Here is a 16,536-nt window from a genome sequence, read left to right as displayed (position 1 = left end):
TAGATCGGCACAAATAAAATAGAAATCACTATAAAGCCCAATATTTTCAACATACAAGCCTGAACATTGTGTTGTCAATGGTGGTCTTAAAATAATGTTTAAAAAAAAAATTCCTCTCATAAATTCCTTCTTGTATTTGCTTATAAGTGAAAAAATATATAATCTACTTTTTAAAATGTGATATTTGTTACGTTATCCACCTTGCAATGTTTTATTTTGAAGGTTTCCTCATTACCATAGAAAACTGACGTCGTTGTTAGTGTCGCTAGCATAATAGTAGTGATGCAGGAGCTGAACAAATATAAATGATAAAAGGCTACAGATGAAAGGGGAAAGTATCTTCAATCTTGAACCAAGGGGAAATGGTTGTTGCTTGCTAGCGTTCACAAGCACCGCGTTAGCAACAAAATAGCCTAAACGTTTCCTTGAAAATGTCTAAAATGCAGCTGTTGCAGGATTATCTAAACGAGCGGTTAACAGCGGTGGCTGTTGAGATATTTGGGGCCGTGGAAAATACCATAGCAGAGTACCAGGAAGAAATCTCCCGTTCAAATGAGGAGATTGAACGTCTACGGAGGCTGCTGGATTTGGTTTTCCAACCCGACATAAAGCTACAGAAAGCAGGTTAGTAGTTAGCCCAATAGTGGACTAAAGGAACCCAACTTTACTCCGTAAGGAATTTACAAGTTCGGTGTAAAGGCAAATTGGCACTCGAAGCCAAAACAGCCAAATACTCAATGTAAAAATGAATCGATTCTCAATTGCGGCATGTTCTATAAACATAAATCTCCTTATTTTAATATCACATCAAAATAATTTAACAAATGAAAAATACACACATACACACATACACTTTTACCCGGTTTTAACAGTTGCAGCAGACATTTTCAGTGACAACATGTTTGTGGCGTCCGTCTTCCATTAACACAGGGGTTCGCAGACAGCTAATAGCACAGGTAATCTACTCTGTCTTCTGTCTGTTTTCCGTAAACGAGTGCTGTAACATGGACATATGGTCTTGTGGGAACCTAACCCGATAAAAGGTGTGTAATTGAACCTTGTTTGTAGAAAATTATTTCTCGCTGATATGAAATATGTTTCCAAAATCGTACCGAAAGTGATGCGTATTAATGTTTAGAGCAAGCATCGGGGCTCTTAGCAAAACTCCCCATGTCAGATCAGAACATACTGTCGTCAATAGTCGCTGAAGCAGTTAGTGTCTATGATTGGATAGTTCGTAGTGAATAAAGACGCTGCAAGCTAGCTCAATCAATGTGATTGAACCAGCCAGGCCTGCCAATCAACTGATTGACTACAATTTTTTTTTATCCAACCCTCTCAGACCCCCCGCAGCTCACGCTCCTTGTCCCTGAAGAGGAGGTTCTTGCTGAGAAGCAGCACTGTGAGCAGGACTGGAGCCCCAGTCTGGACCAGGAGGACCCAGAGCCTACTCAGATTAAAGAGGAACAGGAGGAGTTTGGGACCAGTCAGGAGGAAGAGCAGCTTCAGGGGCTGGAGTCTGATATCAAAGAGGTCATATTCTCTCCTCTATTTTCTCCCCAGCCCTCACATCATCCCCAAACCCAAACTGTGGAGAACAGAGAGAGGGACGCTCTACCCACCAAAACAACTGAAGAGGTCAAAACGGAACCGGATGGAGAGGGCTATGGAAGATCTGAAGCAAACAATGAATTACAGCCCCTCTCTCCAGTAAATTCCGACTGTTCTGCAGCTCATATTGGGAACAGTGAAAGGGACAGTATAGGGCTAATGTCAGGGTTACAGCCACTCAAATCAAAGACAACATGGACAAATAAAGTACAAAGCTCTATTAAGACCAGGGAAGCCAGTGAGTTGAAAGTTCCATTGAGGGCGGCTCACTCAGGGGAGAGACCACACAGGTGTCCCGTCTGCAGGAAATGCTTTCTGAAAATTAGCATTTTAAAAACTCATCAGAGAATTCACACTGGGGAGAAACCATATTGCTGCAATGTATGTGGCAAATGCTTCAGCCGGATGGGACACCTGACTGAGCATATGAGAACTCACACGGGGGAGAAACCATATCAGTGCAAAGAATGTAGCAAATGCTTCAGCCGGATGAGAAACCTGACCGTTCATATGAGGACTCACACAGATGAGAGACCATATAAGTGCCCCATGTGTGTAGAATGCTTTAGATCAGCAAGTCATCTAAAATGGCACCAGCGAAGACATCACACAGGAGAGAAACCACGTTGCTGACTTTGTGGTAAATGCTTCACTTGTAAGAACTGAGGAGGAGAATGAACCCAGAGGGATAAACATGACAGTGCTGCTGGGGCAGAATTGTACTCTCCCTTGTAGGAGGACCTTTCCATTGTAAAACACTGATGTTTCATAACCCTTCTGAGCATGGCACAAATGTATATACTGTAATAAGTTTTTCAGAACCTAGTAGTTATTTGGCAATTCTAGCATTATTTGCACGCAAAATCACAATTTATATGTCTCACAGAATGGACAAACAAAATGTAAATTCAACTTTTGATGTGTGTGTCTCTAGTACCCCTTGGGGGGAGTGTTTACCCCCTAAAAGTCAACTTGTAAATATTGACATGTTGGGCAAATAAGAAGTGTTCTGGATGTTACACACCCTCTGTTCTGGATGTTACAGGAAATTGAACATATTAGAAAAAGTCAGTGAGGTCAAAATATGGATTGCCATTTCGATCACAAAAAAAGTATAATTTTCAAAAGATTGTAACAACTTATGGATGTTACAGAATCTGAAAGTTTTATTGATCAAAATCAAAAAAATATTATTTTTTTTGAAAGTTTTTCAAATGTCAGCAGAAGGCATAGTATCTCAGGATTACATAATTGCAGTTAGCCTAAATGCCACACCCTAATAGGTTATGTTTTGTCTTTAAATACACTATATATACAAAAGTATGTGGACACCCTTTTACATTTGTGGATTGGGCTATGTCAACCACACCCGCTGCTGGTGTAAAAAAATAGATGTTATTGCAGGTGTAGTGAAATGCCTGTGTTCATAGCTCCAACAGTGTAGTGATATCTAACAATTCATACAAATCTAAAAATGAAACAAATGGAATTAAGAAATATTAGGACGAGCAATGTCGGAGTCCGGAGTATACATATACACTGAGTCTACAAAACATTAAGAACACTTGCTCTTTCCATGACTGACTAATCTGGTGAATCCAGGTGAAAGCTATGATCCATTAAATGACGTCACTTGCTAAATCCACTTCAATCAGTGTAGATGAAGGGGAGGAGACAGGTTAAAGAAGGATTTCTAAGTCTTGAGACAATTGAGACTTGGATTATGTATGAGTGCCATCAGAAGGTGAATGGGCAACACAGAAGATTTAAGTGCCTTTGAACAGGGTATATTAGTAGGTGCCAGGCGCACCAGTTTGTGTCAAGAACTGCAATGGTTTTTCATGCTAAACAGTTTCTGGTGTGTATCAAGAATGAACGAACACCCAAAGGACATCCAGCCAACTCGACACAACTGGGAAGCATTGAAGTCAACATTGGGCAGTATCCTTGTGGAACGCTTGACACCTTGTAGAGTCCATGCCCCGATGACTTGAGACTGTTCTGAGGGCAAAGGGGGGATGTAACTCAATATTAGGAAGGTGTTCCTAAGGTTTGATTCAAAAGTTTGGGGTCACTTAGAAATGTCCTTGTTTTTGAAAAAAAAAAAAAAAAAATTGTCCATTAAAATAACATCAAATGGATCAGAAATACAGTGTAGACATTGTTCATGTTGTAAATAACATTTGTAGCTGGAAATGTCAGATTTTTTTTAATGTAATATCTACATAGGCGTACAAAGGCCCATTATGAGCAACAGTGAAGAGGCGACTCTGGGAGGCTGGCCTTCTAGGCAGAGTTCCTCTGTCCAGTGTCTGTGTTATTTTGCCCATCTTAATCTATTATTTTTATTGACCAGTCTGAGATATTGCTTTTTCTTTGCAACTCTGCCGAGAAGGCCAGCATCCCGGAGTCACCTCTTCACTGTTGACGTTGAGACTGATGTTTTGCGGGTACTATTTAATGAAGCTGCCAGTTGAGGACAGTTTCTCAAACTAACATAATTGCAAAAGGGTTTAAAAAAAGCACAAAGCAGATAAGGCTTAATAATTCATGAAGGTCATGTTAACTGACTGATATTATGGCATATAATAAAATACATAAGATCTCCTAAGCCTGTGTTTACCACCGACCTTGCTAACATAATTGCAAAAGGGTTTTCTAATGATCAATTAGCCTTTTAAAATGATAAACTTGGATTAGCTAAAACAACGTGCCATTGTAACACAGGAGTGATAGTTGCTAATAATGGGCCTTGTAGATATTCCATTAAAAATCAGCTGTTTCCAGCTACAAATGTAATTTACAACATTAACAATGTCTACACTGTATTCTGATCAATTTTATGTTATTTTAATGGACAAAAAATGTGCTTTCTTTCAAAACAAGGACATTTCTAAATGACCCCAAACTTTTGAACGGTAGTGTATATCCTGAAAAATATATATAAATGCAACATGTAAATTGTTGGTCCCATGTTTCATGAGCTGAAATCAAATATCCCAGAAATGTTCCATACGCTCAAAATGTATTTCTCTCAAATTTTGTTTACATCCCTGTTAGGGAGCATTTCTCATTTGACAAGATGATCCATCCAACCTACAGGTGTGGCATATCAAAAAGCTGGTTAAACAGCATGATCATTATACAGGTGCACATTGTGCTGGGGACAATAAAAGGCCACTCTAAAATGTGCACTTTTGTCACACAACACAATGCTGCAGATGCCTCAAATTTTGAGGGTGCAAGCAATTGGCATGCTGACTACAGGAATCTCCACCAGGGCTGTTGCCAGAGAATGTAATGTTAATTTCTCTACCATAAGCGGTAGTTTTAGAGAATTTGGCAGTACGTCCAACCCGCCTCACAACCGCAGACCACATGCAACCACGCCTGCCCAGGACCTGCTGATGTCAACATTGTGAACAGTGTGCCCCATGGTGGGGTAATGGTATTGGTAGGTATAATTGCATTTTATTGATGGCAATTTCAATAAACAGCTCAGCGATGCAAACAATGCATTCTTTATCAGAAGATTCCACCAACCACCGATATACTCCCCGAAGTGCTAAACAGGCACAGACACAGGTCGGTAACAGAGGCGGTCGCTGAATACCTGGGGAGCAAGGTGGTTGGAGTTGTCAATGAAGCTCATGACAGAAGTATGATGCCATAGTTTCAGTGGTGGAAAAAGTACTCAATTGTCATACTTGAGTAATAGGAAAGACACCTTAATAGAAAAGGACTCAAGTAAAAGTCGCCCAGTCTAATAGCATCTGGTTTTAAATGTACTTAAGTACAATGGTGGAAAAAGTACTCAGTTGTAATACTTGAGTAAAAGTAAATGCTATACATTAAATTCCTTATTTTAAGAAAACCAGAGGTCACACTTTTTTTAAATATACGTGTAAATAGTTTTTACGGACAGACGTGAACACTCCAAAATTCATAAATAATTTGCAAACGCAGTATTTGTGTTTAGTGAGTCCGCCAGATCAGAGGCAGTAGGGATGACAATGTGTTAAATCAAAGTGTCACATGCAAATAGTCTGGGTAGCCATTTGATTATCTTTTCCAGGAGTCTTATGGCTTGGATGTAGAAGCTGTTAAGAAGCCTTTTGGACCTAGACTTGGCGCTCTGGTACCGCTTGCTGTGCGGTAGCAGAGACAACAGTCTATGACTAAGGTGGCTGAAGTCGTAACAATTTTTAGGGCCTACCTCTGAAACACCCCTTGGTATAGAGGTCTTGGACGGCAGGAAGCTTGGCCCCAATGATGTACTGTGCCGTACACTCTACCCTCTGTAGTACCTTGTGGTCGGAGGCCGAGCAGTTGCCATACCAGGCAGTGATGCAACAGATGTTCTCAATGGTGCAGCTGTAGAACTTTTTGAGGACCCATGCCAAATCTTTTCAGTATCCTGAGGGGGAATAGGCTTTGTTGTGCCCTCTTCACGACTGTCTTGGTGTGTTTGGATATTAAGCAAACCAGAGTCCACAATTTTTTTTAAATATACGTGTAAATATTTTTGGCTTCAATGTTTTTAAGGCTGCAAAGAAGCCTTTTCGATATCCTCTTGTCGAACAGCAGGTTGTCAATAAACACAATGCTGGCTTTCTTCATCAGGTTGTTATCCTGGCACCACATGGCCAGATCTCTGACCTCCTCCCTAAAGGCTGTCTCATCGTTGTCGGTGAGACACCACTGTTGTGTCGTCAGCAAACTTAATGATGGTGTTGGAGTAGTCGTATCTTATCCATCATTAAAGGTACTAAACGATATCATAACCGCCATAGATAAAATACAGTACTGTGTAGCCGTCTTCATCGACCTGGGAAAGGATTTCGACTGTCAATCCCCGTATTCTTATCGGCAGACTCAATAGCCTTGGTTTTTCTAATGACTGCCTCGCCTGGTTCACCAACTACTTTACAGACAGAGTTCAGTGTGTCAAATCGGAGGGCATGTTGTCCGGACCTCTGGCAGTCTCTATGGGGGTACCACAGGGTTCAATTCTCGGGCTGACTCTTTTCTCTGTATATATCAATGATGTCGCTCTTGCTGCTGGCGATTCCCTGATCCACCTCTACACAAACGACACCATTCTGTATACTTCTGGCCCTTCCTTGGACACTGTGCTAATTAACCTCCAAACGAGCTTCAATGCCATACAACACTCTTTCCGTGGCCTCCAACTGCTCTTAAACGCTAGTAAACACAAATGCATGCTTTTCAACCGTTTGCTGCCTGCTCCCGCCTGCCCGACTAGCATCACTACTCTGGACGGTTCTGACCTAGAATATGTGGACAACTATAAATACTTAGGTGTCTGGCTAGACTGTAAACTCTCCTTCCAGACTCATATCAAACATCTCCAATCAAAAATCAAATCTAGAATCGGCTTTCTATTTCGCAACAAAGCCTCCTTCACTCACGCCGCCAAACTTACCCTAGTAAAACTGACTATCCTACCGATCCTCGACTTCGGCGATGTCATCTACAAAATAGCTTCCAACACTCTACTCAGCAAACTGGATGCAGTCTATCACAGTGCCATCCGTTGTTACCAAATCACCTTATACCACCCACCACTGCGACCTGTATGCTCTAGGCGGCTGGTCCTCACTACATATTCGTCGCCAGACTCACTGGCTCCAGGTCATATATAAGTCTATGCTAGGTAAAGCTCCGCCTTATCTCAGTTCACTGGTCACGATAACAACACCCACCCGTAGCACACGTTCCAGCAGGTATATCTCACTGAACATCCCCAAAGCCAACACCTCATTTGCCCACCTTTCCTTCCAGTTCTCTGCTGCCAATGACTGGAACGAATTGCAAAAATTGCTGAAGTTGGAGACTTATTTCCCTCATCAACTTAACATCAACTATCTGAGCAGCTAACCGATCGCTGCAGCTGTACATAGTCCATCTGTAAATAGCCCACCTAATCTACCTATCTCATCCCCATACTGTTTTTATTTTATTTACTTTTCTGCTCTTTTGCACACCAGTATCTCTACTTGCACATCATCTGCTCATTTATCACTCCAGTGTTAATCTGCTAAATTGTAACTATTATCTCCTATGGCCTATTTATTGCCTACCTCCTCATGCCTTTTGCACACACTGTATATAGACTTTCTTTTTTCTACTGTGTCATTGATTTATTTATTGTGTTACTGGCTTGTTTATTGTTTACTCCATGTGTAACTGTGTTGTTGTCTGTGTCACACTGCTATGCTTTATCTTGGCCAGGTTGCAGTTGCAAATGAGAACTTGTTCTCAACTAGCCTACCTGATTAAATAAAGGTCAAATAAAAAATGTGAAGACATAATAAATTAATAATAAATTATTATTATGTGATTCAGCTAATCATGTAAATTTAATTAACTAGAAAGCGGGGCACCACAGAAAATCTTCAGATTACAAAGTTAGAATTTTCAGAATATAACTCATATCTGATCAATTAGTCTATTAATTAATTATTCTTTACCTCACGTCAGTCTCATTCAAAACGTTGTCATTTTTTGGGTATCTGCACGAACCCAGCCTTTACTATAAATCATCCATACACCAATTGGCTTAATCATTTATCTACTAACTAACTAAATAATCACAGAAATGCACAAACAAATAAACAGTAGATATTGGTTACTAACAAGGATAGGGCAGATTCCCTAGTGGGCTAAGCCGATATGACAGCTTGGTGGACAAAGGGAAGTGGGTGTGGACTGAGAGAACAGGAAAGCACTACACACAGTTGATAATTATATTAATTGAAATGCTAATCCTTTGCACATGAACGCTAACTAATTCGGGAATAATTGCAATCAATATATATTTACGCTCATGTGTCGTTGTGATTTTCTCTGTTGGAATCCGGTCCGTCTGCTGGAGAGTTCATCCGTCTCTCTCTCTTTCTGTTTCCCTGAAAATCAAAGTATTTGGTTAAAATGGATACTTCAGAGTATTATTCAGAAATGTTGTCATAGATAGATGTTTCGGCGGTTTCCGGTATTCTCGTCCCAGGTTTCCATCATTTCTAGCTTCAGACTAGTAATTAGTATCTAAGATTTGCTCGTATTCTGTAGGGATCGATAGTCTGAGTTGAACCATTTCCAGCCGAGTAGCCAATGCTCCATGTGGTATGGTTAGTAATTCAATAACTAATCACAATCACAGCTCATGCTGTGAGTTTGCTTAGTCTTGGTACTCAAACCTGTGCCACCCCAGCTTACACCGAGGTATGCGTGGTCTGAAGAGAATTTCCTCAGGAGGGGGTTTTATTCGTAACAATAGGAAAGGGCTGTTCCATGACGTCAGATCATGTCTGTGCTCACGGGGGTGGGCCAATGACTTAGTTATACTTTAAAGGGAATACAATTCTTTCACATTAAAGGTTTAACATCACATTACATCATTTCACAAATAGTTTCATCTTTACTCTTTCATTTTATACAAGAATTCAATGCAAACACCATAATTGAGAAATGTACATATTCAGAGATATAGTTATGTTTGTTTCCTGTCCTTCGTGAGGTCACCAAATGAGACACACTCAACATAACTGTCCCTTAAGTGTCCACCATTACCACATTCTCAGTAGTGGACATATAGTTTCAGTTTTCCCATTTTGGGGAATTAGGAGTTTGACAACGTGAAATTTGGTCTCCCTCTCTGCATGAAAAGGAGGATAGAGTCTCCGCCAGGAATTTACGACCTGAGATAACAGAACCTGGGTGTAGCAGAGAGTGAGAAGCCACGATCTACACCCGAAAAGTACCACGTCATGACAGAGTCGTGCCTGGCCATGCAGTCATGAGTGAACAGGGAGTACAGGAGGGGACTGAGCATGTACCCCTGAGGGGCCCCCCTATTGAGGATCAGCGTGGCAGATGTGTTGTTACCTACCCTTACCACCTGGGGGAGGCCCTTCAGGAAGTCCAGGATCATGTTGCAGAGGGAGGTGTTTAGTCCCAGGGTCCTTAGCTTAGTGATGATGAGCTTTGAGGGCACTATGGAGTTGAACGCTGAGCTGTAGTCAATGAAAAGCATTCTCATGTAGGTGTTCCTTTTGTCCAGGTGTGAAAGGGCAGTGCAATAGAGATTGCATCATATGTGGATCTTTTGGGGCGGTATGCAAAGTGGATTGGGTCTAAGGTTTCTGGGATAATGGTGTTGATGTGAGCCATGACCAGCCTTTCAAAGCACTTCATGGCTACAGACGTTAGTGCTACAGGTCGGTAGTCATTTCGGCATGTTACCTTAGTATTCTTGGGCATAGGGACTATGGTGGTTTGCTTCTAACAGGTTGGTCTTACAGACTCAGCTATATTGATAGGTATGTGAATTGTACCATGTTGCTATCCTGCCTGAGCAACTAGTACTTTTGGGTGTCAGGGAAAATGAATGGGAGTAAAAAGTACATATTTTCTTTAGGAATGTAGTGGAGTAAATGTAAAAGTAGTAAAACATAAAAAGTAAAGTAGAGTTACAACTAACAAAACACCTAAGTAGTACTTCAAAGTATTTGTACTTACAGTGCCTTAAGAAAGTATTCATAACCCTTGACTTATTCCACATTTTGTGTTACAGCCTAAATTCAAAATTGATTAAATCGATTTATTTTTCTCGCCCATCTACCCATCTGTAATGACAATATTTAAACATGTTTTTAGAAATTCTTGCAAATTAAAAACATTCATATTTGATTTACATAAGTATTAACACCCCAGATCACCGTGCGGAAGTGGAAACCCATTCTCTGGAGTGATGAATCACACTTTAACATTTGGCAGTCCAATGCACAAATCTGTGTTTGGCAGATGCCAGGAAAACGCTACCTGCCCCAATGCATAGTGCCAACTGTAAAGTTTGGTGGAGGAGAAATAATGGTCTGGGGCTGTTTTTCATGGTTCGAGCTAGGCCCCTAAGTTCCAGTGAAGGGAAATCTTAATGTGATAGCATATGTTACGAATCCCTTTTGGCCCGACAGTCTAGGGGGGATGGTAGTGAGACCCGTAACATAACTCATGTAAATTATAATTGTGACAAAGTGTGAACGAAATAACCACAACAACCGAAATAATACCGTCAAACTCAGGGTTTATTTATAAACACACAGTAATGGGGGGAGCAGGAAAAGGGGCTGAGCTGGACCCAAGGAAAGAAACAATAAGTATTCAAAACACCCCTAAGCTAGACTAGCCTATTTCAACAACAGCTAACTAACTAACCAAAAATACAGTGGGTGGTCCGCCCAGTTCTAACTAGTGTATTTAACAAAGTTCACCTACGGGTAGTGTATGCCCATGGGCGACTTGTCTTGGTTTCCCCCTTTTCCCACCAGCAACAAACAAACACCATAACCAAAACAATACTCACAGGAGATGACAAAGTGATTTGGAGGTGCTCAAACAAAAGAAGAGGTTAAGACGCAAAGAGAGAGATCTACATACATGGCATTTACAAAGAGATTGAGCTTGAAATCTATATAGAACAGAGATCTACCAACATGGCATTACAAAGAGATTGAGCTCTAGAGCAAACAAATGATGGGGTTTTTAAACCATGGGGAAGGAACTGTGATAGGGTAGGAAACAGGAGGAGGTGTGTCTTCTGATTGATGGGTTGATTGTTGACTGATTGGGGAGTGATGATTTTCACCTGTGAGGGGAGACGGAGAGAAAAGAAACACACAGGATACACACACACACAGGATAATGGTATCCGTAACACTCCCACCCTTAAAAGAGCAACCCTAGGGGGGATTGCGATCACAGTATTACCATGAATACTCACAACAATAACAAAGTCAACCAAAACATACAAAAATCATTACACACGAGACAAAGCATCTGCCAACACATTATCTGAACCCTTTTTGTGGCAGATCTCCAAATTATAATTTTGTACAATCAGCGCCCAACGCATAAGGCGCTGGTTCTGGTTGTACATTCGGTGGAGAAAAACTAAGGGGTTATGGTCAGTATACACAATCACTGGTAGGGCACTGGAACCAATGTATACTTCAAAGTATTGCAGAGCCAAGCACAAAGCTTCTTGTTCTATTGTCATAGTTTGTTTGACATTTATTAAATTTACGGGAAAAATAACAAACAGGATGATCTACTCCACTCTTGTCCTGCTGCAGTAGAACAGCACCAGCACCTCTGGCACTAGCATCTACTTCAAGCTTGAACGGTTGTTCAAAATCCGGAGCAGCAAGTACAGGGGTACTACATAAGAGTGCTTTCGTTGATTCAAAAGCTCTCTTACAATCAGGGGACCACACAAATGGTCTAGCCGGACTAAGCAAATCGGTCAATGGAGCAACTACCGCAGAGAAATTTTTACAGAAGCTACGGTAGTAGCCAACCATCCCTAAAAAGCGGCGTAGCTCTCGTCTAGTGGTAGGTGCAGGGAATGCAGTTATAGCCAAGACCTTGGCATCAACAGGAAGCACCTGTCCATGGCCAACCTCTTTACCGAGATAGGTAACAGTAGCCTTCCCAAACTCGCACTTTGCCAAGTTCAGGGTTAGAGAAGCAGCTGCCAACCGTTCACATACTACCCTTAGCAAGTCAACATGATCTGACCACTCAGACGAATAAATCACTAGGTCATCAAGGTATGCACTACAATTAGGAACGCCAGCTAATACGGAGTTAACCAGTCGTTGGAAAGTGGCTGGTGCATTTCGCATCCCAAAAGCCATGACTGAGTACTGTAGGAAGTTGTCTGGGGTCACAAAGGCAGAAATCTCTGAAGCACGTGAAGTTAACGGAACCTGCCAGTAACCTTTTAAGAGGTCCAACTTAGTTACATACTTAGCAGCACCAATAGTATCGATACAGTCATCCAGTCTGGGTAACGGGAACGAATCTGGCATTGTGACAGAATTTACCTTTCGATAATCCGTACATAACCTGGACGTACCATCAGGTTTAGGAACCAGAATGCAAGGAGAACTCCAAGGGCTTGAACTTGGCTTAGCCAGGTCATTCTCCAACAAATATTTCACCTCATCCCTCATTATCTTCCTCTTGGAAGCGTTGATACGATATGGGTGTTGCTTGATAGGTGTAGCATTTCCAACATTAATGTCATGTTCCAACACATTTGTGCGAGTAGGAACGTCATTAAAGAGACATGGAAAACTGTAGTAGCCTCACAGTATCATTAGCCTGTCCATCCGTTAAATGAACCAGACCTGACTGGATAGACAGCAGCATTTCTGAGTTGGGCAATCTAACACACTGCTGCTGAGTATTGCGCAACTCCAAGCCATCAACATCAATTTGACAGTCCACTATCATCGCAGTAGTAGCAGAGGAGACAGCAGTACCTTCCTCTGTTTTTGTAACTGTTTTTCTAACTGTGTGATGGGTCGGGTGTGGTATGCTTTCAACATGTTAATGTGACACACACGAGATTGGCGTTTTCTATCAGGAGTTTGAAGCACATAGTCAGTTTCCCTTATTTTCTTTTCAATTAAATAAGGACCAGAGAAACGAGCTGACAGTGAAGATCCTGGAACAGGTAATAACACCAGTACTTGGTCACCTGGCTGTAGTGGACGAGAAACAGCCTCTTTATCATAGTGTCTTTTCATGCTCCTCTGTGAGGAAGACAGAGCTTCCTTTGCAAGAGCACAAGCTTGGTGTAGGCGCTCACGAAAGCGACTAACGTAGTCCAACACATTCTCATCTCTTGTACACAACTCTTGGGACAAGAACTGTTCTTTAAGGACTTTCATTGGTCCTCTTACTGTGTGACCAAACACTAGTTCAGCCGGGCTGAAACCTAGGGACTCCTGCACAGTTTCACGAGCAGCAAACAAAACTAGAGGAACTCCCTCATCCCAATCTTTCTCAGATTCCAAACAATATTTACGTAGCATAGACTTCAGTGTCTGATGCCATCTTTCAAGCGCACCCTGAGACTCTGGGTGATAGGCGCTTGACACACGATGCGAAATTGATAAGGATTTCAACACCTGCTTGAAGAGCTTGGATAGGAAATTGGTACCTTGATCGCTTTGTACCACCTTAGGTAACCCGAATGTCGTGAAGAATTTTATTAAGGCTTTACTCACTATCGGAGCTGTAATCCTTCTCAGAGGAATAGCCTCGGGGTATCTTGTAGCCATACACATTATCGTTAACAAAAACTGGTTACCCGATTTTGTCTTCGGTAACGGTCCGACACAATCAACCACCACATGCTCAAATGGTTCACCTATGACAGGTAGGGGACAAAGAGGAGCGGGAGGAATAACCTGATTTGGTTTTCCTGTTATCTGACATGTCCGACAGAACTGAGCCACATCTTGTTTTAAACCCGGCCAAAAGAAATGTCGAATTATCCAATCATACGTCTTTGTAATTCCTAAATGACCAGACCACTGGTGATCATGAGCAAGGGATAACACATTTTGTCGAAAGGCTGTAGGAATCACTATTTGGTAAACAGCATTCCAATCTCCACCCGCGTCAACATGGGATTTCCATTTACGCATGAGGAGATTACCATCAATGAAGTAAGCCACATTCTTCTTCTTCACCTCTTCTAACGAGACAACACTAGAAAAACATTTAGCAAGTTTGTCGTCAACCTTTTGGTTAGCAATCAGCTGCTCACGAGTGACTGGTAACTGTATTGCATCAGCAATAAGTTCAACGTTCTTTAATTCTTTCCTGGGCTGTTTGTCAGAGGTGATCAGCTTCTCAGAGGTATCACACAATCCATCCTCTTGATCATCCTCTTTGAACAGAACAGTGTTCGACAAATCTATCACGCCACCCTCTTGTAGTGCCTGAGCACGAGTGACAGCACAAGCGGGGAACACATGTGGATAACTCTGTGCCAACTCATTCGAGAGAGAGTGGTCACTTTTATCCAATACTTCCAATACAGGTACTACCTTTCCTCCGGCAATATCGTTACCCATTATAAAGGTCACACCTTTCACTGGCAACTTAAGACGTACCCCCACTCTGAATATTCCACTGATTTAACTCAGAGTGTACTTTCACAAAGTGCAATGGCACTGGGACAAAACCCATTTCAATACCCTGCACTAACACACTGGAACCACAGTATGTATCGTCAGATAAGGGCAACACATCAGACAATATAAATGACTGCGCCGCACCAGTATCTCTAAGGATTTTAACTGGACGCCGAGACGCTTCGTCATTCGTTAGGGACACAAACCCCTCGAAAATGAATGGTTCATAACTGCGGTCGGGGACTGAGACTTTCAAACTGCAGTTACCCTGAGGCACCTGTTTTGTTGCAGACCTCCCAACCGTACGAATTAGACCAACACCTGTTGGTGGCTTGGCACGAAGAGGCATCCCTTGTTTGCGTTTAAGCATGAAGCAATCATTAATCATATGTCCCACTTTATGACAATAGAAACAGGAACGCTCAGTCTTCTGGCGTGCTTGATATACTACTGCTGGTCGACTAGGGCTAAAGGTAGGAAACTCAGTGGCTCTACTCTCAGTTTGAGCCGAAAACACACTCTTGTGCGTCAACACAAACTCGTCTGCCAACACAGACGCTTCTGCCAGGGAGGATACTTTCTGTTCGTTTAGGTAAACTACAATTCGTTCGGGTAAGCAATTTTTAAACTCTTCCAACAAGATGAACTCCCGGAGAGAGTTGAAATCAGTTACCTTACTAGCAGCATGCCATTTATCAAACAGATTTCCCTTGTCTCTAGCAAATTCCACATAAGTCTTACTAGAAGACTTTCTATGAGACCTAAATCTCTGTCGGTATGCCTCAGGCACAAGCTCATAGGCACGAAGAACAGTAGCTTTGACTACTTCATAATTCAAACTGTCCTCTAGAGGTAGCGCTGACAAAACCTCTTGGGCTTTACCAGTTAATTTACACTGAAGTAATAGGCACCATACCTCTTCAGGCCACTTCAATGCTACGGCTATACGCTCAAATACACAAAAATAGGAGTCAACCTCCGACTCTCTGAACAAAGGTACTAAGGCAATCTGCCTACTAATGTCAAACGTGTTTGAGGACACAGCTGGTGAGGACGACTCACTAACAGTGACAGCAGGAACGAAGGCTAGCCTCGCTGTCTCTGCCTCCAGTTCCATCTGGCGCATTTTAAACGTCATCTGCCTCTGTTCTCGTTCTCGTTCTTTTTCCGCCTCAATTTTACACATCTCCAACTGGAGAGTCTCTCGCCTAATTTGGGCTCTCTCTTCCACCTCTAGTTGGAACTGTGCTAAACGGACATCCCTCCTGGCATCACCGTTTGACAGTGGGGAGAGTGGTTCAAAATGGGACAGTGTGGCTGGTGTTTTAGCCTCGCCCTCATTCTCAGATACCAATGGGCTTACAGGAGCAGCAACATCCCCTACAGGGGTAGTATGCTCAGGCAGCGGTAACACAAGCACCTGCTCTTCCAACAACACATTTAACACCAGCTTTTTAACCTCCGACTTAACTACATTCTGTGGAATCGATACTGAATAATGGTCAGCCAAGGTCATTAAATCAACTCTACGACATTTGTCAAAAACCTCCCACGAAGGGTTATCCAAAAAGGACTTCAAATCAAAAGTAGCCATCTTACACTACTTCACAAGAGCCAACGAAAATAGCAAACACTAATGCTACTTCAGCTATGACGCTCAACACTGAACTATACAACTATCAACAATCTACATGAGCGGCATGGGTGTCAGTAAAGACATATCCCGGATGAGGCTCCACTTATGTTACGAATCCCTTTTGGCCCGACAGTCTAGGGGGGATGGTAGTGAGACCCGTAACATAACTCATGTAAATTATAATTGTGACAAAGTAAGTGTGAACGAAATAACCACAACAACCGAAATAATACCGTCAAACTCAGGGTTTATTTATAAACACACGGTAATGGGGGG

The 16,536-nt window shown here is 42.0% G+C and overlaps 1 protein-coding gene across 1 annotated transcript; it reads left to right on the top strand.

Moving 5' to 3' along the window:
* Window positions 1-339: 339 nt before the first annotated feature.
* On the top strand, window positions 340-2,467 carry LOC139413730 (zinc finger and SCAN domain-containing protein 31-like). Its single transcript, XM_071161426.1, has 2 exons — window positions 340-624; window positions 1,343-2,467. Exons 1-2 carry the CDS (start codon window positions 432-434, stop codon window positions 2,242-2,244), a joined length of 1,095 nt encoding a protein of 364 aa, XP_071017527.1. The 5' UTR covers window positions 340-431; the 3' UTR covers window positions 2,245-2,467.
* Window positions 2,468-16,536: the final 14,069 nt, after the last annotated feature.

Source organism: Oncorhynchus clarkii, chromosome 7 (assembly GCF_045791955.1).
Source record: "Oncorhynchus clarkii lewisi isolate Uvic-CL-2024 chromosome 7, UVic_Ocla_1.0, whole genome shotgun sequence".
Taxonomy (NCBI): Eukaryota; Metazoa; Chordata; class Actinopteri; order Salmoniformes; family Salmonidae; genus Oncorhynchus; species Oncorhynchus clarkii.
Note: the sequence above shows the minus strand (reverse complement) of the source record. Positions and strands in the feature narration are given on the sequence as shown.